This window comes from Vidua macroura, unplaced genomic scaffold, assembly GCF_024509145.1.
Source record: "Vidua macroura isolate BioBank_ID:100142 unplaced genomic scaffold, ASM2450914v1 whyUn_scaffold_192, whole genome shotgun sequence".
In the NCBI taxonomy this organism is placed as follows: Eukaryota; Metazoa; Chordata; class Aves; order Passeriformes; family Viduidae; genus Vidua; species Vidua macroura.
The window spans coordinates 11,492-38,964 of NW_026530576.1; the positions used below are offsets into that span (position 1 = coordinate 11,492).

At 58.2% G+C, this 27,473-nt stretch overlaps 2 protein-coding genes across 12 annotated transcripts in view; both read right to left on the reverse strand.

Moving 5' to 3' along the window:
• Positions 1–347: 347 nt before the first annotated feature.
• The window catches only part of ADCY3 (adenylate cyclase 3), a 55,239-nt gene continuing 28,113 nt past the window's right edge, over positions 348–27,473 (reverse strand). Inside the window, exons 4-20 of the mRNA XM_053969404.1 lie at positions 27,234–27,345; positions 24,872–24,999; positions 21,041–21,199; positions 20,797–20,959; positions 17,448–17,597; positions 17,200–17,342; positions 16,901–17,062; positions 16,732–16,819; positions 16,540–16,656; positions 14,328–14,599; positions 14,165–14,246; positions 8,388–8,546; positions 7,020–7,166; positions 4,342–4,455; positions 3,127–3,253; positions 2,929–3,053; positions 348–911 (exon numbers count right to left, since the gene is read on the reverse strand). Coding sequence (XP_053825379.1) covers positions 729–911; positions 2,929–3,053; positions 3,127–3,253; positions 4,342–4,455; positions 7,020–7,166; positions 8,388–8,546; positions 14,165–14,246; positions 14,328–14,599; positions 16,540–16,656; positions 16,732–16,819; positions 16,901–17,062; positions 17,200–17,342; positions 17,448–17,597; positions 20,797–20,959; positions 21,041–21,199; positions 24,872–24,999; positions 27,234–27,345 — 2,431 coding nt within the window. The 3' untranslated portion in view covers positions 348–728. The remainder of the gene's footprint in view (positions 912–2,928; positions 3,054–3,126; positions 3,254–4,341; positions 4,456–7,019; positions 7,167–8,387; positions 8,547–14,164; positions 14,247–14,327; positions 14,600–16,539; positions 16,657–16,731; positions 16,820–16,900; positions 17,063–17,199; positions 17,343–17,447; positions 17,598–20,796; positions 20,960–21,040; positions 21,200–24,871; positions 25,000–27,233; positions 27,346–27,473) is intronic.
• On the reverse strand, positions 4,470–7,010 carry LOC128802826 (uncharacterized). Of its 11 annotated transcripts, none has more exons than XM_053969400.1 (11): positions 6,709–7,010; positions 6,536–6,638; positions 6,432–6,500; positions 6,173–6,343; positions 5,882–6,117; positions 5,479–5,658; positions 5,375–5,443; positions 5,238–5,306; positions 5,080–5,202; positions 5,011–5,044; positions 4,470–4,666 (listed from the first exon to the last, which is right to left on the reverse strand). In XM_053969400.1, exons 1-11 carry the CDS (start codon positions 6,948–6,950, stop codon positions 4,661–4,663), a joined length of 1,302 nt encoding a protein of 433 aa, XP_053825375.1. In that variant the 5' UTR covers positions 6,951–7,010; the 3' UTR covers positions 4,470–4,660. The 11 variants fall into 11 exon arrangements, 5 of the variants coding, with proteins under 5 accessions (XP_053825375.1, XP_053825374.1, XP_053825377.1 ...); XM_053969401.1 differs by lacking the exon at positions 4,470–4,666 and adding an exon at positions 4,943–4,977; XR_008435582.1 differs by lacking the exons at positions 5,080–5,202; positions 5,238–5,306 and adding an exon at positions 4,804–4,837 and having other exon boundaries at positions 5,011–5,079; positions 5,307–5,443.

Sequence of the window (27,473 nt, forward strand, 5' to 3'; positions counted from 1 at the left end):
CCAATCCTAATCCCAATCCTGATTCGAATTCCAATCATGATCCCGATCCCGTTTCTAATCCCAATCCCAATCTCGATTCCAATCCCAATCCTGATTGTGATCCCAGTCCCAATCTTGATTCTGATCCCAATCCTATCCCAATCCCGTTTCTAATCCCAATCCCAATCCTGATTGTGATCCCAATCCCAGTCTTGATCCTGATCCCAATCCTGATTTGAATTCCAATCCTGATCCCAATCCCGTTTCTAATCCCAATCCCAGTCTTCATCCCGATCCCAATCCTGATTGTGATCCCAATCCCGGTCCCAATCCCGATCCCGGCCGCGGGGCACAAATAAAAACCCATCTGTTCTCCGATAAAATTTATGGATCTGGAATACACAACTCCCGTCCTTCCCCAAATCCAAGCCGGACCCGAGCTCTCGAATCCGGGAGGAATTTTCGGGAAAATCCCGGATTCGCTCCCGCCGCCGGCGCGCGGAAGAGACGCGGAGTCTTCCCAACCATCCCTGAGTTTGGATCTCCTGGAATTGCCGCCGCCGCCGCTCCAAGTCCGGAATTCCCGCGGCGGGGAAAATCCCGGGAAAAAAAGCGGATCCGCCTTTCCCTCTTTTCCACGGAATAAAACCCCAAAAAAAAACCCCAAAAAAACCGCCAAAAAACCTCCGGGAAGGGGCCGTGCCGAGGGATCGGGATCCGGATCCCGGTTGGGTATTCCCGAGGAATCCTCAGGAATTCTCCAGCACCTGGTGGGGCAGGGGGACGGCGGCGGATCCGAGGAACGATCCCGGTTTTTCGCGGCCCTTCAGGAAAAAGGTCAGGAGCTCCCCTTTGCCCTTGACGTAGACGGCGCCGCGGCGGACGAAGCGGAATCCGTATTCCTTCAGGATCTGCTGCGTCTCCTCCACCACCTGCGCCGGAAAAGCGGGAATCTGGGAAGGTTCCCCGGGAAACGGGGAGGTGGGAAAAGCGGGAAGAGCGAGCTCGGGAGAAACGGGATCCAGATGGGGATGGGAAATTCCGAGGACGGAGGGGAAATTGCTGGGAGGGTGGGGAATTCCCAGAGAATCGCTGGGAGTGTCCGAGGAAAGGTTGGGAAATCCCAGGATGGTGGGGTGGGAATGGGATGGGATTGGAGATCCATGGATCCCATCCCAAACCATTCCGGGATTCTGGGATCAAGGACGTTCAGGATCCATCCCGAGGGATTTTTATGGAATTTTTGGGGATAGAAAAGCGAAGGGAGACCCTTCCTGGAGTCCTGAATTCCCAGTGAAACCCCTGGTGTGATCCCACCTGGATGTTCCCAAGATTCCTGGGGTGATCCCACCTGGATATTCCCAAGATTCCTGGGGTGATCCCACCTGGATATTCCCAAGATCCCCACTGTGATCCCACCCAGATATTCCCAGATTCCCAGGGTGATCCCACCTGGACATTCCCAAGATTCTTGGTCTGATCCCACCTGGACGTTCCCCATGATCCCACTGGGACGTTCCCAAGATTCCTGATCTGATCCCACCTGGATGTTCCCCATCCCACTCAGATATTCCCAGGATTCCTGGGATGATCCCACCTGGACATTCCCAAGATTCTTGGTCTGATCCCACCTGGATGTTCCCCATGATCCCACCTGGATATTCCCAAAATTCCTGGAGTGGTTTCCTCTGGTCATTCCCCATCATCCCACCTGGATATTCCCAAGATTTCTGGAGTGGTCTCCTCTGGACGTTCCCCATGATCCCACCTGGACATTCCCCATGATCCCTCCTGGATATTCCCAAGATTCCCGGGGTGGTCTCCTCTGGATGTTCCCCATGATCCCACCTGGATGTTCCCCATCCCACCTGGATATTCCCAAGATTCCCAGGGTGATCCCACCTGGATATTCCCAAGATTCTTGGTCTGATCTCACCTGGACATTCCCCATCCCACCTGGATATTCCCAAGATTCCCGAGGTGATCTCACCTGGATGTTCCCCATGATCCCACCTGGACGTTCCCCATGATCCCTCCTGGATATTCCCAAGATTCCTGGTGTGATCCCACCTGGATGTTCCCCATGATCCCACCTGGATATTCCCAAGATTCCTGGTGTGATCTCACCTGGATGTTCCCCATGATCCCACTTGGATATTCCTAACATTCCTGGTGTGATCTCACCTGGACGTTCCCCATGATCCCACCTGGATATTCCCACGATTCCCACTGCGATCCCACCTGGGACGTTCCCGAGGTCATTCCCAGCATGTCCCCACCTGGACATTCCCCATGATCCCACCTGGATATTCCCAATATCCCCACTCTGATCCCACCTGGATATTCCCAAGATTCCTGGGGTGGTCTCCTCTGGATGTTCCCCATGATCCCACGTGGACGTTTCCCATGATCCCACTTGGATATTCCCAAGACTCCCGGGGTGATCTCACCTGGATGTTCCCCATGATCCCACCTGGACATTCCCCATCTCACTCAGATTCCTGGGGTGATCCCACCTGGATATTCCTAAGATTCCTGGGGTGATCCCACCTGGACGTTCCCCATGATCCCACCTGGATATTCCCACGATTCCCGCTGCGATCCCACCTGGGACGTTCCCGAGGTCATTCCCAGCATGTCCCCACCTGGACATTCCCCATGATCCCACCTGGATATTCCCAAGATTCCTGGGGTGGTCTCCTCTGGACGTTCCCCATGATCCCACCTGGATGTTTCCCATGATCCCACGTGGACGTTCCCCATGATCCCACCTGGACGTTCCCCATGATCCCACCTGGATATTCCCAAGATTCCTGGGGTAGTCTCCTCTGGACGTTCCCCATAATCCCACCTGGACGTTCCAAAGAGATCCCCACTGCGATCCCACCCGGAAATTCCCACGATTCCCGCTGCGATCCCACCCGGGACGTTCCTGAGGTCGTTCCCCACCTGGATGTTGCCCATGACTCCGGTGGACTCCATCCTGCTGGCCACGTTGACCGTGTTGCCCCAGATGTCGTAGTGGGGCTTGCGCGCCCCGATGACGCCGGCCAGCACCGCCCCCTTGTTCATCCCTGCCCGGGACAGGCACGGATAACGCCGGGAACGGCCCGGAATTCCCGGAATTCCCGACCTTCCCGGACTTGCCTATGCGCAGCATGAAGTTGTTGAAGGACTGGTAGTTGATGTTCATCAGCGTCACCTTCATGGCCAGCGCGAAGTCGGCCAGGTCGGCCAGGTGCTGCCAGCGCTCCTTCTCCGAGCGCGGCTCCTTCTGCGCGGAAATCCCGGGAATCGGCCCCGGAACGGCTCTTCCCGGAGGTCCCGGGCGGCGGGAATCGGGAAACGGGACAGCGGGATGGGAGACGGGACGTGGAGGTGGAGATGGGACGAGGGGATGGGGCGTGGGGATGGTGGGGCATGGAGATGGAAGATGGAGATGGAGATGGGGATGGGACATGGAGATGGAAGATGGGGATGGAGATGGGGATGGGACATGGAGATAAGACATGGAGATGTTGGGACATAGAGATGAGGGATGGAGATGGTGGGACATGGACATGAGGGATGGAGGTGGTGGGACATGGAGATGGGACATGGAGATGATGGGACATGGAGATGGGACACAGAGATGGAACGGAGATGGGACATTGGGATGGGACATGGATTGGGGACACAGGGATCGGACATGGAGATGGTGCATGGAGATGGGACATGGGGATGGGGACACGGAGATGGGACATGGAGATGGGACATGGGGACGGGGACACGGAGATGGGACATGGAGATGGGACATGGGGACGGGACATGGGGCATTGGGATGGGACATGGAGATGGGACAGGAATGGGACATGGAGATGATGGGACGTGGAGACGGGACAGGAATGGGACATGGAGATGGGACACAGGGACGGGACATGGAGATGAGACATGGAGATGGGATGTGGAGATAGGAGATGGGACACAGATATGGAGATGGGAGATGGGGCATTGGGATGGGACAGGAATGGGACATGGAGATGATGGGACGTGGAGATGGGATAGTGATGGGACATGGATAGGGGACACAGGGATGGGACATGGAGATGGGGCATGGGGGTGGGATGTGGAGATAGGAGATGGGACACAGATATGGAGATGGGAGATGGAGATGGGACAGGGAGATGGGACATGGGACATTGGAATGGGACATGGACTGGGGACACAGGGATCGGACATGGAGATGGGGCATGGAGATGGGACATGGGACATGGTTGGGACACAGAGCTGGGACATGGGGATGGGAGCCAAGGATGGGGACAAGGAGGAAGGGACCGATCCCAACGTCCCCAGGGGTGTCCCAAGGCCGGATCCCGGGCTGACCTTGGCTCCGAATCCGTTGGCGCCGGCGTCGGGCGTCACTCCGGAGGCGGCCATGTAGGTGCTGCCGATGGTCTTGATCTTGGTGATGCAGCGGAACTGGGGCTCGTCCAGCAGCTGTGCAGCCACGCAAAACCCGGGATCGCACGATGGGAATGTCCCGGTGGGTCCCAGGGATCCCACCTGGATGTTCCTCGTCCCACCTGGATGCTCTCCCTGATTCCCAGTGGGATCCCACCTGGATGTTCCTTGTCCCACCTGGATGTTCTCCCTGATTCCCAGTCTGATCCCACCTGGATGTTCTCCCTGATTCCCAATGTGATCACACCTGGATGTTCTCCCTGATTCCCAGTATGATCCCACCTGGACGTTCCTGTGATTCCCAGTCTGATCCCACCTGGATGTTACCGTGATTCCCAGTGGGATCCCACCTGGATGTTCCCACGATTCCTAGTGTGATCCCACCTGGATGTTCCCCTGATTCCCAGTGTGATCCCACCTGGATGTTCTCCCTGATTCCCAGTGGGATCCCACTTGGATGTTCTCCCTGATTCCCAGTGTGATCCCACTTGGATGTTCTCCCTGATTCCCAGTATGATCCCACCTGGATGTTCTCCCTGATTCCCAGTGTGATCACACCTGGATGTTCTCCTGATTCCCAGTGTGATCCACCTGGATGTTCCTGTGATTCCCAGTCTGATCCCACCTGGATGCTCTCCCTGATTCCCAGTCTGATCCCACCTGGATGTTCCCTGTCCCACTTGGACATTCCCATGATTCCCACTGTGATCCCACCTGGATGTTCTCCCTGATTCCCAGTTTGATCCCACCTGGATATTCCCGTGATTCCCAGTGTGATCCCACCTGGATGTTCTCTCTGATTCCCAATGTGATCACACCTGGATGTTCTCTCTGATTCCCAGACTGATCCCACCTGGATGTTCCCGTGATTCCCAGTGTGATCCCACCTGGATATTCCCCTGATTCCCAGTTTGATCACACCTGGATATTCCCGTGATTCCCAGTGTGATCCCACCTGGATGTTCTCCCTGATTCCCAGTTTGATCCCACCTGGATATTCCCGTGATTCCCAGTGTGATCCCACCTGGATGTTCTCTCTGATTCCCAATGTGATCACACCTGGATGTTCTCTCTGATTCCCAGACTGATCCCACCTGGATGTTCCCGTGATTCCCAGTGTGATCCCACCTGGATATTCCCCTGATTCCCAGTTTGATCACACCTGGATATTCCCGTGATTCCCAGTGTGATCCCACCTGGATGTTCCCCTGATTCCCAGTGTGATCACACCTGGATGTTCTCCCTGATTCCCAGTGGGATCCAACCTGGATGTTCTCTCTGATTCCCAATGTGATCCCACCTGGATGTTCTCCCTGATTCCCAATGTGATCCCACCTGGATGTTCTCTCTGATTCCCAATGTGATCCCACCTGGATGTTCCTGTCATTCCCAGTGTGATCCCACCTGGATGTTCCCGTGATTCCCAGACAGATCCCACCTGGATGTTCTCCCTGATTCCCACTGTGATCCCACCTGGATGTTCCCCTGATTCCCAGTGTGATCACACCTGGATGTTCCTGTGATTCCCACTCTGATCCCACCTGGATGTTCCCCTGATTCCCACCATGATCCCACCTGGATGTTCCTCGTCCCACCTGGATGTTCTCTCTGATTCCCAGTCTGATCCCACCTGGATGTTCCCGTGATTCCCAGTGGGATCCCACCTGGATGTTCCCCTGATTCCCACCATGATCCCACCTGGATGTTCCTCATCCCACCTGGATGTTCTCTCTGATTCCCACTGTGATCCCACCTGGATGTTCCCCTGATTCCCAGTGGGATCCCACCTGGATGTTCTCTCTGATTCCCAGTGGGATCCCACCTGGATGTTCCCGTGATTCCCAGTGTGATCCCACCTAGATGTTCCCCTGATTCCCAGTGTGATCCCACCTGGATGTTCCTGTGATTCCCAGTCTGATCCCACCTGGATGTTCCTGTGATTCCCAGTGTGATCACACCTGGATGTTCCCTGTCCCACTTGGACATTCCCATGATTCCCACTGTGATCCCACCTGGATGTTCTCCCTGATTCCCAGTTTGATCCCACCTGGATATTCCCGTGATTCCCAGTGTGATCCCACCTGGATGTTCTCTCTGATTCCCAATGTGATCACACCTGGATGTTCTCTCTGATTCCCAGACTGATCCCACCTGGATGTTCCCGTGATTCCCAGTCTGATCCCACCTGGATGTTCCCGTGATTCCCAGTGTGATCCCACCTGGATGTTCTCTCTGATTCCCAGTGTGATCCCACCTGGATGTTCTCTCTGATTCCCAGTGTGATCACACCTGGATGTTCTCTCTGATTCCCAGACTGATCCCACCTGGATGTTCCTGTGATTCCCAGTGTGATCCACCTGGATGTTCCCAATTATTCCCACCGTGATCCCATCTGGATATTTATTCCCAGCGATTCCCACCTGGACATTCCCGTGATTCCCACCGTGATCCCACCTGGACGTTCCCATCACTCCCACCGTGATCCCACCTGGACATTCCCAGTTATTCCCAGTCTGATCCCACCTGGACATTTCTTCCCCGAGATCCCCACGCGGACATTCATTCCCCGCGATTCCCGGCGCGGAATTCCGCTGGCTCACCGCGTCGAAGTCGGAGATGATCTCGTTGAGGAAGCGCAGGCACTCGATGCCGCCGTTGTTGATGCTCTCCTCGGTGTAGAAATCGGCAAAGTTGGGCAGCGAGGCGAACATCACCCCGATCTCCTCGTACGATTGGCTGTACAGCTCCTGGGAATTCCGGGAATTCCGCGCCCCCACGAGGAGTGACGGGAAGGCGCCCCCGGAGCGCGGCGTTATCGGTTATTGGTCATTGGTCATTGGTCGTTGATCGTTAATGATTGGTTATTGGATTTTTGGGATGGCATTGAGAGTGTCCAAGGAAAGGTTGGAGAACTCTTGGATCGTGTGGTGGGATTGGGGTGGGATTGGAGAACCCTTGGATGGTGTGGTGGGATTGGGATGGGATTGGAGAACCCTTGGATCGTGTGGTGGGATTGGGATGGGATTGGAGAACCTTTGGATTGTGTGGTGGGATTGGAGAACCCTTGGATCGTGAGGTGGGAATGCGATGGGATTGGAGGTCCACGGATCCCATCCCAAACCATTCTGGGATTCCGGGATCCAGGACACTCAGGATCCATCCCGAGGGATTTTTATGGGATTTTTGGGGATTTATGGGATTTTGGGCAGCGAGGCGAACATCACCCCGATCTCCTCGTACGATTGGCTGTACAGCTCCTGGGAATTCCGGGAATTCCGCGCCCCCACGAGGAGTGACGGGAAGGCGGCCCCGGAGCGCGGCGTTATCGGTTATTGGTCATTGGTCATTGATCATTAATGATTGGTTATTGGATTTTTGGGATGGTGTTGAGAGTGTCCAAGGAAAGGTTGGAGAACCCTTGGATCGCGTGGTGGGATTGGGATGGGATTGGAGAACCCTCGGATCGCGTGGTGGGATTGGGATGGGATTGGAGAACCCTCGGATCGCGTGGTGGGATTGGGGTGGGACTGGAGCTCCACGGATCCCATCCCAAACAATTCCGGGATTCCGGGATCCAGGACGCTCAGGATCCATCCCGAGGGGTTTTTATGGGATTTTTGGGGATAGAAAAGCGAAGGGAGACCCTCCCTGGTGTCCCCAGTTCCCACGGAATTCCCAAAATTCCTTCCCAGAGAGGAGTCAGGATGGGGATGGATCCAATCCCAGGCTGGGAGAGCTGGGAATGGAAGGAATTTCCTGGGAAAAGGGGAGGAATTTGGGAAAAAATTCCCAGCTGGGCTGGAATTCCCGGAGATTCCCTGGGAATGTCCAAGAAAGCTTGGAGCCACCTGCGACCGGGGTTGGAATGGGACGGGATTGAAACTCCACGGACCCCATCCGAAGAACTCCGGGAATGCGGGAACCGCCCGGAAAACACGGGAAGCGCCCGGAAAAGCGGGAATACCGACCTCATCCCGCTTTTTGGAGCCCAGGAAGTGGCGGGCCACGTGCTCGGGCAGCATGTTGGCCACCAGGGCCTCGTTCCAGCGGCGCATCTCGGAGACGCGCTCCTTCTGGTCGTGGACGTCGATCTTCCACAGGAACAGCGTCCGCGCCAGCTTCTCCACCTGGGAACACACGTGGGATGCTGGGAATTCCCAGGATTGTGGGATGGTGGGATAAATGGGATGGTGGGATTTTGGGATTTTGGGATGATGGAGACGCGCTCCTTCTGGTCGTGGACGTCGATCTTCCACAGGAACAGCGTCCGCGCCAGCTTCTCCACCTGGGAACACACGTGGGATGCTGGGAATTCCCAGGATTGTGGGATGGTGGGATAAATGGGATGGTGGGATTTTGGGATAAATGGGATTTTGGGATGGTGGGATTTTGGGATAATGGAGACGCGCTCCTTCTGGTCGTGGACGTCGATCTTCCACAGGAGCAGCGTCCACGCCAGCTTCTCCACCTGGGAACACACGTGGGATGCTGGGAATTCCTTCCCGGGATGGTGGAATGGTGGGATGATGGGATTTTGGGATTTGGGGATGGTGGGATAATGGGATAAATGGGATTTTGGGGTAATGGAGACGCGCTCCTTCTGGTCGTGGACGTCGATCTTCCACAGGAACAGCGTCCGCGCCAGCTTCTCCATCGGGGAACACACGTGGGATGCTGGGAATTCCCAGGATTGTGGGATGGTGGGATGCTGGGATTGTGGGATTTTGGGATGGTGGGATAAATGGGATGGTGGGAATTTGGGATGATGGAGACGCGCTCCTTCTGGTCGTGGACGTCGATCTTCCACAGGAATAGCGTCCGCGCCAGCTTCTCCACCTGGGAACACACGTGGGATGCTGGGAATTCCCAGGATTGTGGGATGCTGGGATTTTGGGATAAATGGGATGGTGGGATTTTGGGATAAATGGGATTTTGGGATAATGGAGACGCGCTCCTTCTGGTCGTGGACGTCGATCTTCCACAGGAACAGCGTCCGGGGCAGCTTCTCCACCTGGGAACACACGTGGGATGCTGGGAATTCTTTCCTGGGAATTCCTTCCTGGGATTGTGGGATGGTGGGTTGGTGGGATGGTGGGATGGTGGGATGGTGGGATGATGGGACTGGGGGATTTTGGGATGGTGGGATTTTGGGATAATGGGATTTTGGGATAATGGAGACGCGCTCCTTCTGGTTGATCTTCCACAGGAACAGCATCCGGGCCAGCTTCTCCACCTGGGAACACACGTGGGATGCTGGGAATTCCTTCCCGGGAATTCCCGGGATTGTGGGATGCTGGGATTTTGGGATGGTGGGATGCTGCGATAAATGGGATGCTGGGATTTTGGGATAATGGAGACGCGCTCCTTCTGGTCGTGGACGTCGATCTTCTGCAGGGATGATGGGATGATGGCATAATAGGATAGGATGGGATTTGGGATATGGAATGATGGGATAATGGGATAATGGGATGATGGGATGATGGGATAATAGGATAGGATGGGATTTGGGATATGGAATAATGGGATGATGGGATATGGGATGATGGCATAATAGGATAGGATGGGATATGGGATGATGGGATAGGATGGGATGATGGGATTTTGGGATGACGGGATTTTGGGATTGTGGGATGGTGGGATGATGGGATAATGGGACAATGGGATGATGGGATGATGGGATAATGGAGATGCGCTCCTTCCAGTCGTAGATGTCGATCTTCCGCTTGGATAATGGGATGATGGGATGGTGGGATATAGGATGATGGGATAATGGGATAGGATGGGATTTGGGATGATGGGATTTTGGGATTTTGGGATTGTGGGATAATGGGATAATGGAGATGCTTCCTTCTGGTCGTGGACGTCGATCTTCTGCAGAGATTTAGGGATGATGGGAAAATGGGATGATGGGATTTTGGGATGATGGGGTGATGGGACCATGGGATGATGATGGGATAATGGGAAGATGGGATGATGGGATAATGGGATGGGATGATGGGATACTGGGATTGTGGGATAATGGGATTGTGGGATGGTGGGATTTTGGGATGGTGGGATAATGGGATAATGGAGACGCTCTCCTTCTGGTCGTAGATGTCGGTCTTCTGCAGGGATTATGAGATTGTGGGATGATGGGATAATGGGATAATGGGATGATGGGATTTTGGGATGATGGGATGATGGGATGATGGGATGATGGGATGATGGGATGATGAGATAATGGGACGATGGGATTGTGGGATTTTGGGATGGTGGGATGATGGGATAATGGAGATGCGCTTCTTCTGGTATTAGATGTCGGTCTTCCGCTTGGATAATGGGATGATGGGATTTGGGATACGGGATGATGGGATGGTGGGATATGGGATGATGGGATAATGGGATAGGATGGGATTTGGGGTGACAGGATGGTAGGATAATGGGATTTTGGGATTGAGGGATAATGGGATAATGGAGATGCGCTCCTTCTGGTCATAGATGTCGATCTTCCACTGGGATAATGGGATGATGGGATAATGGGATGATGGGATAATGGGATGATGGGATAATGGGATAATGGGATGATGTGATGATGGGATGATGGGATAATAGGGTAGGACGGGATTTGGGATATGGGATGATGGGATGATGGGATAATGGGATAATGGGATTTGGGTTATGGGATGATGGGATGATGGGATGATGGGATGATGGGATAATGGGATTTGGGTTATGGGATGATGGGATGATGGGATGATGGGATGATGGGATAATGGGATTTGGGTTATGGGATGATGGGATGATGGGATGATGGGATGATGGGATGATGGGATTTGGGATATGGGATGATGGGATAATGAGATGATGGGATAATAGGATAGGATGAGATGATGGGATGATGGGAAAATGGGATATGGGATGATGGGATGATGGGATAATGGGATGATGGGATGATGGGATAATGGGATGATGGGATGATAGGATGATAGGATATGGGATCATGGGATAATGGGATGATGGGATGATGGGATAGGGGTGTTCCCAGAATTGGTGGGGGATGGAAAACCCTTTGGGAGTTTCCTTGGAAAAGCTGTAGGTGCTGTGGATGGGCCCGGGATAAATCCCGGTGCCTTGGAAATTCCAGGGAATCCTGGAAGGGATTTAGGGAATCCGGAAAGGGATTTAGGGAATCCAGAAAGGGATTTAGGGAATCCTGGAAGGGATTTAGGGAATCCAGAAAGGGATTTAGGGAATCCTGGAAGGGATTTAGGGAATCCAGAAAGGGATTTAGGGAATCCTGGAAGGGATTTAGGGAATCCAGAAAGGGATTTAGGGAATCCAGAAAGGGATTTAGGGAATCCTGAAAGGGATTTAGGGAATCCTGGAAGGGATTTAGGGAATCCGGAAAGGGATTTAGGGAATCCTGAAAGGGATTTAGGGAATCCTGGAAGGGATTTAGGGAATCCAGGAAGGGATTTAGGGAAGGGAAGGGCAGGAAAAGTGAAGAAAAAGGGGGGAAAGGGAAGAAAAGGGAGGGAAAAGGAAGAAATGGAAGGAAAATGAAGGAAAATGGAAGAAAGGGAGGGAAAAGGAAGGAAAATTAAGGAAAGGGGAGGGAAGGAGAGGTAAGAAAAGGAAAAAGGAAGAAAAGGCAGGAAAAGGAGGGAAGAAGAAAGAAAAGAGTGGAAAAGAAGGAAAAAGAAGGAAAAAGAAGGAAAAAGACGGAAAAGGGAAGAAAGGGCAGGAAAAGAATGAAAAAGAAGGGAAAAAAAGGAAAAGGGAGGGAAGGGGAAGAAAGGGCAGGAAATTGGGGAAGAAAAAGGAAAAGGGAGGGAAGGAGAGGTGAGAGGAGGAAAAGGAAGGGAAAGGGAAGAAAAGGCAGGAGAAGGGAAGAAAGGGAGGGAAAAAGAAGGAAAAGGAAAGAAAGGGGAGGGGACGGGAATAAAGAGGAGGAAAAGGAAGGGAAAAAAGGAAAAGGGAGGGAAGGAGAGGTAAGAGGAGGGAAAAGAAGGAAAAGGGAAGAAAGGTCAGGAAAAGGAAGGAAATGGAAGGAAAAGGGAGCGAATGAGAAGAAAAGGCAGGAAAAGGAAGGAAAAGGCAGGAAAAGGAAGGAAAAGGCAGGAAAAGGAAGGAAAAGGAAGGAAAAGTGCGGAAAAGGAAGAAAAAGGGAAGAAGGGGCAGGAAATTGAGGAAAAAGAAGGAAAAATAAGGAAAAATGGAAAGGGGAATAAAGGGCAAGAAACTGAGGGAAAAGGAAACAGAAAGAAGAAGAAGGAAAAGGGAAGAAAGGGCAGGAAATTGAGAAAAAGAAGGAAAAAGCAGGAAAAATAAGGAAAAGGAAAGAAAAGGCCGGGAAATTGAGGAAGAAGAAGGAAAAGGGAGGGAAGGAGAGGTGAGAGGAGGAAAAGGAAGGGAAAGGGAAGAAAAGGCAGGAAAAGGGAAGAAAGGGAGGGAAAAAGAAGGAAAAGGAAAGAAAGGGGAGGGGAGGGGAATAAAGAGGAGGAAAAGGAAGGGAAAAACGGAAAAGGGAGGGAAGGAGAGGTAAGAGGAGGGAAAAGAAGGAAAAGGGAAGAAAGGGTGGGAAAAGGAAGGAAAAATAAAAGGGAGAGAAGGAGAGGTAAGAGGAAGAAAGGGTGGGGAAAAGGAAGAAAGGGTGGGAAAGGTGGGAAATGGAAGGGAAAAGGAGGGAAGGGGAAGGAAGGGCAGGAAAAGGAAGGAAAATGAAGGGAAATTGAAGAAAAGACAGGAAAATGAAGGAGAAGGAAGTAAAGGGGAAGAAAGGGCAGGGAAAGGAAGGAAAAGAAGGGGAAAAAAGGAAAAAAAGGAAGGAAAAAGAAGGAAAGGGGAAAAAAGGGCAGGAAACTGAGGAAGAAGAAGGAAAAGGGAGGGAAGGAGAGGTGAGAGGAGGAAAAGGAGGGGAAAGGGAAGAAAAAGGAGGAAAAGGAAGGAAAAGGCAGGAAATGGAAGGAAAGGGAGCAAATGAGAAGAAAAGGCAGGAAAAGGCAGGAAAAGGCAGGAAAAGGAAGGAAAAGGAAGGAAAAATAAGGAAAAGGGAAGAAAGGGCAGGAAATTGAGGAAAAAGAAGGAAAAGGAAGGAAAAAGAAGGAAAGAGAAGGAAAAAGAAGGAAAAATGGAAAGGGGAATAAAGGGCAAGAAACTGAGGGAAAAGGAAACAGAAAGAAAAAGAAGGAAAAAGAAAGGGCAGGAAATTGAGGAAGAAGAAGGAAATGGGAGGGAAGGAGAGGTGAGAGGAGGAAAAGGAGGGGAAAGGGAAGAAAAGGCAGGAAAAGGGAAGAAAGGGAGGGAAAAAGAAGGAAATGGAAGGAAAAGGGAGGAAGAAGAAGGAAAAGGGAAGAAAGGTCAGGAAAAGGCAGGAAATGGAAGGAAAAGGGAGGGAATGAGAAGAAAAGGCAGGAAAAGACAGAAAAAGGAAGGAAAAATAAGGAAAAGGCAGGAAATGGAAGGAAAAGGGAGGGAAGAGGAAGAAATGGCAGGGAAAGGAAGGAGAAGGAAGGAAAAAGAAGGAAAAGGGAGGGAAGGGGAAGAAAGGGTAGGAAATTGAGGAAAAATAAGGAAAAAGAAGGAAAAAGAAGGAAAAGGAAACAAAAGGCCGGGAAATTGAGGAAGAAGAAGGAAAAGGGAGGGAAGGAGAGGTGAGAGGAGGAAAAGGAAGGGAAAGGGAAGAAAAGGCAGGAAAAGGACGGAAAAGAGAAGGGAGGAAAAGGAAGGAAAAGGGAAGGAGACCTTTCCCCTCCCCGCCACTCACGTGCCGCGAGAAGTAGTAGAAGCTGAGCATCACCACGAAGATCATGGCGGTCATGGAATACTTGGAGGGGACCAGCACGGACCTGCCGAGGGATTTTCCGGATGCCGGAATTCCGGGCCCATCCCCGTCCCCTCCGCGTCCCCGTCCCCGCCCCCGCCCTTACGAGCTGTGCTGGCCGCGGCGCCGGTCGTACTGGTCGAAGATGGGCTCCCAGGCGGAGAAGTTGACGGCGCCGGTGGCGGCGGTGATGAGCGCCATGAGGGTCAGCTTGACCATGTGGCTCACCTGGACCAGCATCACGGTGGCCACCAGGGCCAGCAGGGCGATGTAGCTGTAGTACTTGGGGTGGTCGGCGCAGCCGCCGCCGCCGCCGCCGCCGCGGGGTGGCCCCGAGGTCCCGTTGGTGGCCACCCAGCGGTCGCGCCGGCAGCCGAGCTGGGGACACGAGAGTGGGGTCAGCACGGGGACACAGTGGTGGCCACCGTGGCCACCAGGGAGATGGAGCTGCAACATCTGTGCTGCTCCTCACAGACACCCTGTGGTGGCCCTAATGTCCCATTGGCCACTGTGCCACCATGGTCCTCATGGTAGCCCAGCTGGGGACATGGGGACACAGTGGTGGCCACCGTGGCCACCAGGGTGATGGAGCTGCAATATCTGGGCTGCTCCTCACAGCCACCACCCCATGGTGGCCCCATTGGCCACCAACCCATGGTCCTCATGGTAGCCCAGCTGGGGACATGGGGACTCAGTGGTGGCCACCGTGGCCACCAGGGTGGGGTAACTGCAGTGCTTTGGCTGCTCCTCACAGCCACCACACAGTGGCCCCGAGGTGCCATTGGTCACCAGCCCATTGGTCTCCATGGCAGCCAAGCTGGGACATGGGGACACAGTGGTGGCCACCGTGGCCACCAGGGAGATGGAGCTGCAACATCTGTGCTGCTCCTCACAGCCACCACCCCATGGTGGCCCCGAGGTCCCGTTGGTGGCCACCCAGCGGTCGCGCCGGCAGCCGAGCTGGGGACACGAGGGTGGGGTCAGCACGGGGACACAGTGGTGGCCACCGTGGCCACCAGGGTGATGGAGCTGCAATATCTGTGCTGCTCCTCACAGCCACCACCCTGTGGTGGCCCCAATGTCCCATTGGCCACTGTGCCACCATGGTCCTCATGGTAGCCCAGCTGGGGACATGGGGACACAGTGGTGGCCACCGTGGCCACCAGGGCGATGGAGCTGCAACATCTGAGCTGCTCCTCACAGCCACCACCCCATGGTGGCCCCTTTGGCCACCAGCCCATGGTCCTCATGGCAGCCCAGCTGGGGACATGGGGACACAGAGGTGGCCACTGTGGCCACCAGGGTGATGGAGCTGCAATATCTGGGCTGCTCCTCACAGCCACCACCCCATGGTGGCCCCGAGGTCCCGTTGGTGGCCACCCAGCGGTCGCGCCGGCAGCCAAGCTGGGGACATGAGGGTGGGGTCAGCACGGGGACACAGTGGTGGCCACCGTGGCCACCAGGGTAATGGAGCTGCAATATCTGTGCTGCTCCTCAGGGCCACCACCCCATGGTGGCCCCTTTGGCCACCAGCCCAAGGTCCTCATGGTAGCTCAGCTGGGGACATGGGGACACAGTGGTGGCCACCGTGGCCACCAGGGTGATGGAGCTGCAATATCTGGGCTGCTCCTCACGGCCACCACCCCGAGGTGGCCCTGATATTCTGTTGGCCACCACTCTGTGGTCTCCATGGTAGACAAGCTGGGGACGTGGGGACACAGTGGTGGCCACCGTGGCCACCAGGGTGGGGTAACTGCAGTGTTTTGGCTGCTCCTCACAGACACCACCCTGAGGTGGCCCCATTGGCCACCAACCTGTGGTCCTCATGGCAGCCAAGCTGGGGACATGGGGACTCAGTGGTGGCCACCGTGGCCACCAGGGCGATGGAGCTGCAATATCTGGGCTGCTCCTCACAGACACCACCCCATGGTGGCCCTGATGTCCCACTGGCCACCACCCCGCGGTCCCCATGGTAGCTCAGCTGGGGACATGGGGACACAGTGGTGGCCACCATGGCCACCAGGGAGATGGAGCTGCAACATCTGAGCTGCTCCTCACGGCCACCACCCCGAGGTGGTCCTGATGTCCCGTTGGCCACCACCCCACTGTCCTCATGGCAGCCGAGCGAGGGACATGAGAGTGGCGTCACCGTGGGGACACGGTGGCCACATGGCCACCACGTGACGACGGAGCTGCAACATCTGAGCTGCTCCTCACGGCCACCACCCCGAGGTGGCCCCTTTGGCCACCACCCCGTGCTCCCCACGGCAGCCCAGCCGGGGACACGAGGCCGCGGCGGCGACAGCGCGGCGCCTCACCATGTCCACGATGTCGGCCGCGGTGACGACGGCGATGGCCGCCATGGCCCAGGTGTTGCGCGCCCAGCGGGTGCGGTCGATCCAGGTGGAGAAGGCCACCAGCCTCTTGGGGAAGGCCTGCGGCGACAACCGGGCGGTCACCGGGGGCGCCGCGCCGCGCCGCGCCGTCCCCCGGGGCGCGCCCCGCCTCACCCGCGGGAAGATGGCGGCCAAGGAGCAGAGCGTGAGGCCCAGCAGCAGCACCTCGCCCACCGCGAAGGTCACGTAGTTGGTCACCAACCTGCCAGGGTGGGAAGGATGGAAGGTCAGCGGCGACGGCTCGGCGCCGCCGAGTCGCCCCCGGCGCGTCCCCCCGCCCTACCAGGGGTCGATGACGGCCTCCACCAGGGCGGTGAAGAAGAGGACGACGCAGGAGCAGCTGAAGGCGGCGCCGCTCTGCTTCTCCTTCTCCACCGAGTAGCGCGTCTCCATGTCGGGGTCGGTGAAGCGCAGCGACAGCCGGAAGGTGCTCTTGCCCTTCAGCCTGGCCGGCCGCGGGGGAAAAGCCCGGCACGTGGGGGGACGCGGCGGCCACCGCGGCCACCGCGGCCAGGGGGGGATCTCGGGGGGGGTTTGGTGGTTTTTTTTTTTTTGGGAGGGGGGGACGAGGGCGGCACTCACGCCTGGATGGACTCGCGCTCCAGCAGGGCCTCGTTGAGGAGCCGGTTGAGCTCCTGCTCGTTCTGCGCCGCGCCCGCCACGCGCTCGGCCAAGTCCCGCAGCCGCAGGCGCCGCCGCGGGTTGGGGAAGGACGGGTTGGGCGCCTGCGGGCCGGGGGACACCGTGGGGACACCGCGGGGACACCGCGGGGACACCGCGGGGACACCGCGGCGGGGACGCGGAGCGGGAGGCGCGGGAAGGGGCGGTACCTCGCCGTCGTCGTCGTCGTCGTCGAGATCCGCGGAGCTGCTCCGGCCGGGCTCGGCGTCCTCGGGCGGCTCCGGGCTGAGGCTCCCGTTGGGCTCCGCGGTGGCCACCGGAGGGGGGGACACGCCGTGGGACGAGGTCAGGGACAGCTTCTGCGGGGACAGGGGCGTGGTGGGTGTCACCGTGTCACCGGTGTCACCGGTGTCACCGGTGTCACACCATGGGATGAGGTCAGGGACAGCTTCTGTGGGGACAGGGGCGTGGTGGGTGTCACCGTGTCACCATGTCACCGGTGTCACCGGTGTCACACCATGAGATGAGGTCAGGGACAGCTTCTGCGGGGACAGGGGCACGGTGGTGTCACCGTATCACCAGTGTCACACCATGGGATGAGGTCAGGGACAGCTTCTGTGGGGACAGGGGCGTGGTGGGTGTCACCGTGTCACCGTGTCACCGGTGTCACCGGTGTCACACCATGGGACGAGGTCAGGGACAGCTTCTGCGGGGACAGGGGCGTGGTGGGTGTCACTGTGTCACCGTGTCACCGGTGTCAGCCAGCACGTTGTGGGAGGAGGTCAGGGACAGCTTCTGCAGGGACAGGGGCGTGGTGGGTGTCACCGTGTCACCGGTGTCACCGGTGTCACACCATGGGACGAGGTCAGGGACAGCTTCTGTGGGGACACGGGCATGGTGGGTGTCACCGGTGTCACCATGTCACCAGTGTCACCCAGCACGTTTTGGGACGAGGTCAGGGACAGCTTCTGCAGGGACAGGGGCATGGTGGTGTAACCGTGTCACGGTGTCACACCATGGGATGAGGTCAGGGACAGCTTCTGTGGGGACATGGGCATGGTGGTGTCACCATGTCACCATGTCACACCATGGGATGAGGTCAGGGACAGCTTCTGTGGGGACACGGGCATGGTGGTGTCACCGTGTCACCGGTGTCACACCATGGGACGAGGTCAGGGACAGCTTCTGCGGGGACATGGGCATGGTGGGTTTCACTGTGTCACCATGTCACCGGTGTCAGCCAGCACGTTGTGGGAGGAGGTCAGGGACAGCTTCTGCAGGGACAGGGGCGTGGTGGGTGTCACTGTGTCACTGTGTCACCGGTGTCACACCATGGGATGAGGTCAGGGACAGCTTCTGCGAGGACAGGGGCACGGTGGGTGTCACCGTGTCACCGTGTCACTGGTGTCACCGGTGTCACCAGTGTCACACCATGGGATGAGGTCAGGGACAGCTTCTGTGGGGACAGGGGCGTGGTGGGTGTCACCGTGTCACCATGTCACCGGTGTCACCGGTGTCACACCATGGGATGAGGTCAGTGACAGCTTCTGTGGGGACAGGGGCATGGTGGTGTCACCATGTCACCGGTGTCACACCATGGGACGAGGTCAGTGACAGTGTCTGTGGAGGCATGTACTCACCCTGGGTGTCCCCACAGCCCTTGTCCCCAGTGTGTCCCCAGTGTCCCCGGTGGTGTCACCACACCATGGGACACGGTCAGTGACAGTGCCTGTGGTGGCCTGCACTCACCCTGGGTGTCCCCACACCCCATGTCCCCAGCGTCCCCAGTGTCCCCAGTGTGTCCCCAGTGTGTCCCCAGTGGTGGCACTCACCACCCTGTGGGACGTGACCAGTGACAGTGTCCCCAGTGTCCCCAGTGTCCCCAGCAGTGTCACTCACCACGCCATGACAGATGGTCAGTGACAATGTCCCCAGTGTCCCCAGCAGTGTCCCCAGCAGTGTCCCCAGCAGTGTCACCCACCACGCCATGGCAGGTGGTCAGTGACAGTGTCCTCAGTGTCCCCGGTGTCCCCAGCAGTGTCCCCAGCGGCATCACTCACCATGCCATGGCAGGTGGTCAGTGACAGTGTCCCCATTGCTCCCAGTGTCCCCAGTGTCCCCAGTGTCCCTGTTGTCCCCAGCAGTGTCCCCAGTGTCCCCACCGGTGTCCCCAGTGGCGTCACTCACCACGCCATGAGAGATGGTCAGTGACAGTGTCCTCAGTGTCCCCAGCAGTGTCCCCTGTGTCCCCAGCAGTGTCACCCACCACACCATGGCAGGTGGTCAGTGACAGTGTCCTCAGTGTCCCCAGTGTCCCCAGCAGTGTCCCCAGCAGTGTCCCCAGCAGTGTCACTCACCACGCCATGGCAGGTGGTCAGTGACAGTGTCCTCAGTGTCCCCAGTGTCCCCAGTGTCCCCAGCAGTGTCCCCAGCAGTGTCCCCAGCAGTGTCACTCACCACGCCATGGCAGGTGGTCAGTGACAGTGTCCTCAGTGTCCCCAGTGTCCCCAGTGTCCCCAGCAGTGTCACCCACCACGCCATGGCAGGTGGTCAGTGACAGTGTCCCCAGTGTCCCCAGCAGTGTCCCCAGCAGTGTCCCCAGCAGTGTCACCCACCACGCCATGACAGATGGTCAGTGACAGTGTCCCCAGTGTCCCCAGTGTCCCCACCGGTGTCCCCGGTGTCCCCAGCAATGTCACTCACCACACCATGGCAGGTGTGGCAATGTCCCCACACCCCATGTCCTCAGTGTCTCCACCGGTATCCCTGGTGTCCCCAGTGTCTTCAGTGTCCCCAGTGCCCCCAGTGTCCCCAGTGTCCCCAGTGTCCTCAGTGTCCCCAGTGTCCCCACCGGTGTCCCTGGTGTCCCCAGTAATGTCACTCACCACACCATGGCAGGTGGTCAGTGGCAATGTCCCCACACCCCATGTCCTCAGTGTCCCCACCGATATCCCCGGTGTCCCCAGTGTCCTCGGTGTCCCCAGTGTCCCCGGTGTCCTCAGTGTCCCCAGTGTCCCCAGTGTCCTCAGTGTCCCCAGTGTCCCCAGTGTCCCTGGTGTCCCCAGCGGCGTCACTCACCACACCATGGCAGGTGGTCAGTGGCAATGTCCCCACACGCCATGTCCTCAGTGTCCCCACCGGTATCCCCGGTGTCCCCAGTGTCCCCAGTGTCCCCAGTGCCCCCAGTGTCCCCAGTGTCCCCAGTGTCCTCAGTGTCCCCAGTGTCCCCGGTGTCCCCAGTGTCCCCAGTGTCCCCGGTGTCCCCAGCGGCGTCACTCACCACACCATGGCAGGTGGTCAGTGGCAATGTCCCCACACCCCATGTCCTCAGTGTCTCCACCGATATCCCTGGTGTCCCCAGTGTCCTCAGTGTCCCCAGTGTCCCCACCGGTGCCCCCACCGGTGTCCCCATCGGTGTCGCCGGCGGCGTCACTCACCACGCCAAGGCAGGTGGTCAGTGGCAATGTCCCCACACCCCATGTCCCCAGTGTCCCCATTGTCCTCAGTGTCCCCGGTGTCCCCGGTGTCCCCACCGGTGTCGCCGGCGGCGTCACTCACCACGCCGTTGACGCCGTGCCGCAGGCCCTGCTTGGGGACCACCACCAGGTAGGTGACGATGCCCTTGTCCCTCAGGTAGTCGCAGCGGGAGCCGCCCTCGCCCGGCTCCACCTCGAACTCGCCCTTCAGGCAGTCCACGGTGCTCTGCGAGATGTGCACGCGCCTGCCCGCGGCCACCGCCGTCACCCCCGGCGTCGCCGCGGCCGCCCCGCGCCCGTGGGGTGGGGTGGGGACGGTCGCTCACCCGGGGATGCCGCCCGCCTCCATCTTGTTGGCCACGGTGACGTCGGTGGACCAGACGTCGTACTGCCAGCGCTTCTGGCCCAGCACGCCGCCCAGCACCGCGCCGCTGTGCACGCCCACGCGCATGTCCACGGCCGTGCGCGTCCGCTCCCGCACCGAGCTGCGCCACGGGCACCGGGAACGGACACCGGCATTGGCCACGGGCACCGGGAACGGGGACCAGGAGTGGCCACGGGGACAGGGAGTGGCCACAGGGAATGGGGATGGCCATGGGGAATGGCCACTGGGAATGTCCACGGCCGTGCGCGTCCGCTCCCGCACCGAGCTGCGCCACGGGCACCGGGAACGGACACCGGGATTGGCCACGGGCACCGGGAACAGGGACCGGGAGTGGCCACAGGGACAGGGAGTGGCCACGGGGAATAGGGATGGCCATGGGGAATGGCCACTGGGAATGTCCACGGTCGTGCGCGTCCGCTCCCGCACCGAGCTGCGCCATGGGCACCGGGAACGGACACCGGCATTGGCCACGGGCACCGGGAACGGGGACCGGGAGTGGCCACAGGGACAGGGAGCGGCCATGGGGAATAGGGATGGCCATGGGGAATGGGAATGTCCACGGCCGTGCGCGTCCGCTCCCGCACCGAGCTGCGCCACGGGCACCGGGAACAGACACCGGCATTGGCCACGGGCACCGGGAACGGGGACCGGGAGTGGCCACAGGGACAGGGAGTGGCCACGGGGAATGGGGATGGCCATGGGGAACGGCCACTGGGAATGTCCACGGCCGTGGGCGTCCGCTCCCGCACCGAGCTGCGCCACGGGCACCGGGAACGGGGACCGGGAGTGGCCACAGGGACAGGGAGTGGCCACGGGGAATGGGGATGGCCATGGGGAACGGCCACTGGGAATGTCCAGGGCCGTGCGCGTCCGCTCCCGCACCGAGCTGCGCCACGGGCACCAGGAACGGGGACCGGGAGTGGCCACAGGGACAGGGAGTGGCCACGGGGAATGGGGATGGCCATGGGGAACGGCCACTGGGAATGTCCAGGGCCGTGCGCGTCCGCTCCCGCACCGAGCTGCGCCATGGGCACCGGGAATGGACACCGGCATTGGCCACGGGCACCGGGAACGGGGACCGGGAGTGGCCACAGGGACAGGGAGTGGCCACGGGGAACGGGGATGGCCATGGGGAATGGCCACTGGGAATGTCCAGGGCCGTGCGCGTCCGCTCCCGCACCGAGCTGCGCCACGGGCACCGGGAACAGACACCGGCATTGGCCACGGGCACCGGGAACGGGGACCGGGAGTGGCCACAGGGACAGGGAGCGGCCATGGGGAATGGGGATGGCCATGGGGAATGGGAATGTCCACGGTCGTGCGCATCCGCTCCCGCACCGAGCTGCGCCACGGGCACCGGGAACGGACTCCGGGATTGGCCACGGGCACCGGGAACAGGGACTGGGAGTGGCCACAGGGACCAGGAATGGGGACCAGGAGTGGCCACGGGGACAGGGAATGGCCATGGGGAATGGGGATGGCCATGGGGAATGGCCAATGGGAATGTCCACGGCCGTGCGCGTCCGCTCCCGCACCGAGCTGCGCCACGGGCACCGGGAACTGACACCGGGATTGGCCACGGGCACTGGGAACAGGGACCAGGAGTGGCCACAGGGACAGGGAGTGGCCACAGGGAATGGGGATGGCCATTTGGAATGGCCACTGGGAATGTCCATGGTCGTGCGTGTCCGCTCCCGCACCGAGCTGCACCACGGGCACCGGGAACGGACACCGGCATTGGCCACGGGCACCAGGAATGGGAACCGGGATTGGCCACGGGCACCGGGAATGGGGACCAGCATTGGCCACGGGGACAGGGAATGGCCATGGGAAATAGGGATGGCCACTGGGAATGGCCAATGGGAATGTCCATGGTCGTGCATGTCCGCTCCTGCACCGAGCTGCTCCACGGGCACCGGGAACGGACACCAGGATTGGCCACAAGGACCGGGAACAGGGACTGGGAGTGGCCACGGGGACCAGGAATGGGGACTGGGAGTGGCTACAGGGACAGAAAATGGCCATGGGGAATGGGAGTAGCCATGGGGACAGGGAATGGCTATGGGGAATGGCCACTGGGAATGTCCAGGGCTGTGCGCGTCCACTCCCGCACCGAGCTGCGCCACGGGCACTGGGAATGGACACCGGGATTGGCCACAGGCACTGGGAATGGACACCGGGATTGGCCACGGGCACTGGGAACGGGGACCGGGAGTGGCCACGGGGAATGGGAATGGCCATGGGGAATGGCCACTGGGAATGGCCACTGGGAATGTCCAGGGCCGTGCGCATCCACTCCCGCACTGAGCTGCACCACGGCCACCAGGAACAGGGACCGGCATTGGCCACAGGCACAGGGAACGGGGACCGGGAGTGGCCACGGGCACCGGGAGTGGTCATGGGGACCAGGAATGAGGACCGGGAGTGGCCACGGGGACCGGGAGTGGCCACAGGGAATGGGAATGGCCATGGGGCATGGCCACTGGGAATGGCCATGGCCGTGCATGTCCGCTCCCGCACTGAGCTGCACCACGGGCACCGGGAATGAACACCGGGAATGGCCATGAGAAATAGGGATGGCCACTGGGAATGGCCACTGGGAATGTCCAGGGCCGTGCATGTCCGCTCCCGCACTGAGCTGCGCCACGGGCACCGGGAATGAACACCGGGATTGGCCACGGGGACTGGGAACGGGGATGGGCAGTGGCCACGGAGACCAGGAGTGTCCACGGCCGTGCGCTTCCGCTCCCGCACTGAGCTGTGCCACAGGGACCGGGAATGGGGACCGGGAGTGGCCACGGGGACCAGGAGTGGCCATGGGGACCAGGAGTGGTCACAGGGAATGGCAATGGCCACGGGGAATGGGGAATGGCCACGGGGAATGTCAGCATGGAATGCCGAGTATCCGTGGGGAACGCAGAAAATCCGCAGGGAATGCGGCCTCACACAGCCCGGCCTCCATCGTCAGCAATCACACCCCAAGCCTATTCCCATTCCCATTCCCATTCCCATCTCCATTCCCACTCAATTCCCATCCCCATCCCATCCCATTCCCGTTCCAGTTCCCATCCCATCCCCAATCCCAATTCCCATCCCCATCCCCATTCCCATTCCCATTCCCACTCCCATTCCCGTCCCCATTCCCAATCCCAATTCCCATCCCCAATCCCAACTCCCATTCCATCCCCATCCCCATTCCCATTCCCAATCACCATTCCTGTCCCTGTTCCCATCCCCATTCCCATCTCCATTCCCATCCCCAATCCCATTCCAATTCCCATCCCCATCTCCATTTCCATTCCCATCCCCATTCCCATCCCATTCCCATTCCCAATCCCACCCAATTCCCATCCCCATCCCATCCCATCCCATTCCCCTTCCCGTTCCCATTCTCATTCCCATTCCCATTCCCATTCCCATTCCCATTCCCATTCCCATCCCAGTTCCCATTCCCGTCCCCATTCCCTTTCCAGTCCCAATTCCCATCCTCATTCCCAATTCCCATCCCCATTCCTGCCCCCATTCCCGTTCCCATCCCCATCCCCATCCCGGTCCCTGCTCCCGTCCCCGTTCCCATTTCCATTCCCATCCCCATCCCCACCCCCATTCCCGTCCCCGTTCCCATTCCCGTCCCCATTCCCGTCCCCATTCCTGTCCCCATCCCCATTCCCGTCCCCATTCCCGTCCCCATTCCCATTTCAATTCCCATCCCCATCCCCGTCCCCATTCCCAATTCCCGTTCCCGTCCCCGTTCCCGTCCCCGTTCCCTTACGCGATGGCCTCCACCATGGCCAGCCCCATCCGGATGGAGCAGGCCGCGTGGTCCTCCCGGAATTCCGGCAGCCCGCAGATGCAGTAGTAGCAATCCCCCAGGATCTTGATCCGCAGCTGGTGATGTTTCTGGGAACCCCCAATTCCTGGAATTCCCATCCTCCCGCCCAATTCCCGACGGATTTCCCATTCCCAACCCCATCTCCCACCCAATTCCTGACGGATTTCCCATTCCCAACCCCGTCTCCCGCCCAGTTCCCGACGGATTTCCCATTCCCAACCCCATCTCCCGCCCAGTTCCCGACGGATTTCCCATTCCCAACCCCGTCTCCCGCCCAGTTCCCGATGGATTTCCCATTCCCAACCCCATCTCCCGCCCAATTCCCGATGGATTTCCCATTCCCAACCCCATCTCCCGCCCAGTTCCCGACAGATTTCCCATTCCCAACCCCGTCTCCCGCTCAATTCCCGACGGATTTCCCATTCCCAACCCCGTCTCCCGCCCAGTTCCCGACGGATTTCCCATTCCCAACCCCGTCTCCAGCTCAATTCCTGACGGATTTCCCATTCCCAACCCCATCCCCCGCTCAATTCCCGACGGATTTCCCATTCCCAACCACATCTGCCGCCCAATTCCCGACGGATTTCCCATTCCCAACCCCGTCTCCCGCTCAATTCCCGACGGATTTCCCATTCCCGCCCATCGGATGGGAATGGGATTGGAGATCCATGGATCCCATCCCAAACCCTTCCAGGATTCTGGGATCAAGGATGCTCAGGATCCATCCCGAGGGATATTTATGGGATTCGGGGATGGAAACGGGAAGCGAATTCTGGGAAAAATTTGGGAATTCTAGGAAAAGTTGGGTGTGGTGCAGAGGGAGGGGTTGATTCATCCTTGGGAGTGTCCAAGGAAAAGTTGGAGCGTCCTGGGATAGTGGGGTGGGATGGAAGTTCCATGGATCCCATCCCAAACCATTCCAGGATTCTGGGATCAAGGATGCTCAGGATCCATCCTGAGGGATTTTTATGGGATTCGGGGATGGAAAAGGGAAGGGAATTCTGGGAAAAATTTGGGAATTACAGGAAAAGTTGGGTGTGGTTTGGAGGGGGGGGGGTTGATTCATCCTTGGGAGTGTCCAAGGAAAAGTTGGAGCAGTTTGGGATTGGGATTGGAATGTGGGGTGGGATGGAACGTCCATGGATCCCATCCCAAATCGTTCCAGGATTCTGGGATCAAGGATGCTCAGGATCCATCCCGAGGGATTTTTATGGGATTCATGGATGGAAAAGGGAAGGGAATTCCAGGAAAAGTCAGGTGCGGTGCAGAGTGAGGGGTTGATTCATCCTTGGGAGCGTCCGAGGAAATGTTGGAGCGCCCGGGGATGGTGGGGTGGGAATGGGATGGGATTGGAGATCCATGGAACCCATCCCAAACCATTCCGGGATTCTGGGATCCAGGACGCTCAGGACCCATCCCGAGGGATTTTTATGGGATTCGGGGATGGAAAAGGGAAGCATTTTCCGGGAAAAGTCAGGTGCGGTGCGGAGTGAGGGGTTGATTCATCCTTGGGAGTGTCCAAGGAAAAGTTGGAGCAGTTTGGGAGCGGGATTGGAATGTGGGGTGGGATTGGAGATCCATGGATCCCATCCCAAACCGTTCCGGGATTCTGGGAACAAGGATGCTCAGGATCCATCCCGAGGGATTTTGATGGGATTCATGGATGGAAAAGGGAAGGGAATTCCGGGAAAAGTCAGGTGCGGTGCGGAGCTGAGGGGTTGATTCATCCTTGGGAGTGTCCAAGGAAATGTTGGAGCAGTTTGGGATCAGGATTGGAATGTGGGGTGGGATTGGAGATCCATGGATCCCATCCCAAATCGTTCCAGGATTCTGGGATCAAGGATGCTCAGGATCCATCCCGAGGGATTTTTATGGGATTCATGGATGGAAAAGGGAAGGGAATTCCGGGAAAAGTCAGGTGCAGTGCGGAGCTGAGGGGTTGATTCATCCTTGGGAGTGTCCAAGGAAAAGTTGAAGCATCCTGGGATGGTGGGGTGGGAATGTGGGATGGGATTGGAGATCCATGGATCCCATCCCAAACCATTCCAGGATTCTGGGATCAACGATGCTCAGGATCCATCCCGAGGGATTTTTATGGGATTCATGGATGGAAAAGGGAAGGGAATTCCGGGAAAAGTCAGGTGCCGTGCGGAGCTGAGGGTTTGATTCATCCCTAGGAACGTCCAAGGAAAACTTGGATCGCCCTAGGATGGTGGGTAGGGGGGACAGCTTTTTTTGGGGGTGGAGTTGGGAATTTTGGGAATTCCGGGAATTCTGGGAATTCCGGGGATCGCGCACTCACGGCGGCCAGCTTGTCGAAGCGGGCGAAGAGCTCGTTGAGGAGCTTGACGAGCTCCTGGGCGCTGCAGGACGACGAGAGCTGCGTGAAGCCCACGATGTCGGCGAACAGGATGCTGCGGGGACAGCGCCCGCCCGCCCGTCAGCCGGCCCCGCCCACCCCTTCCCGAAAAAATAAAAAAAAAAGTCCGGGAAAAGGGGAATACGGCGCGCGGAAAAAGCAATCCCGACTTCCTCACTCCCG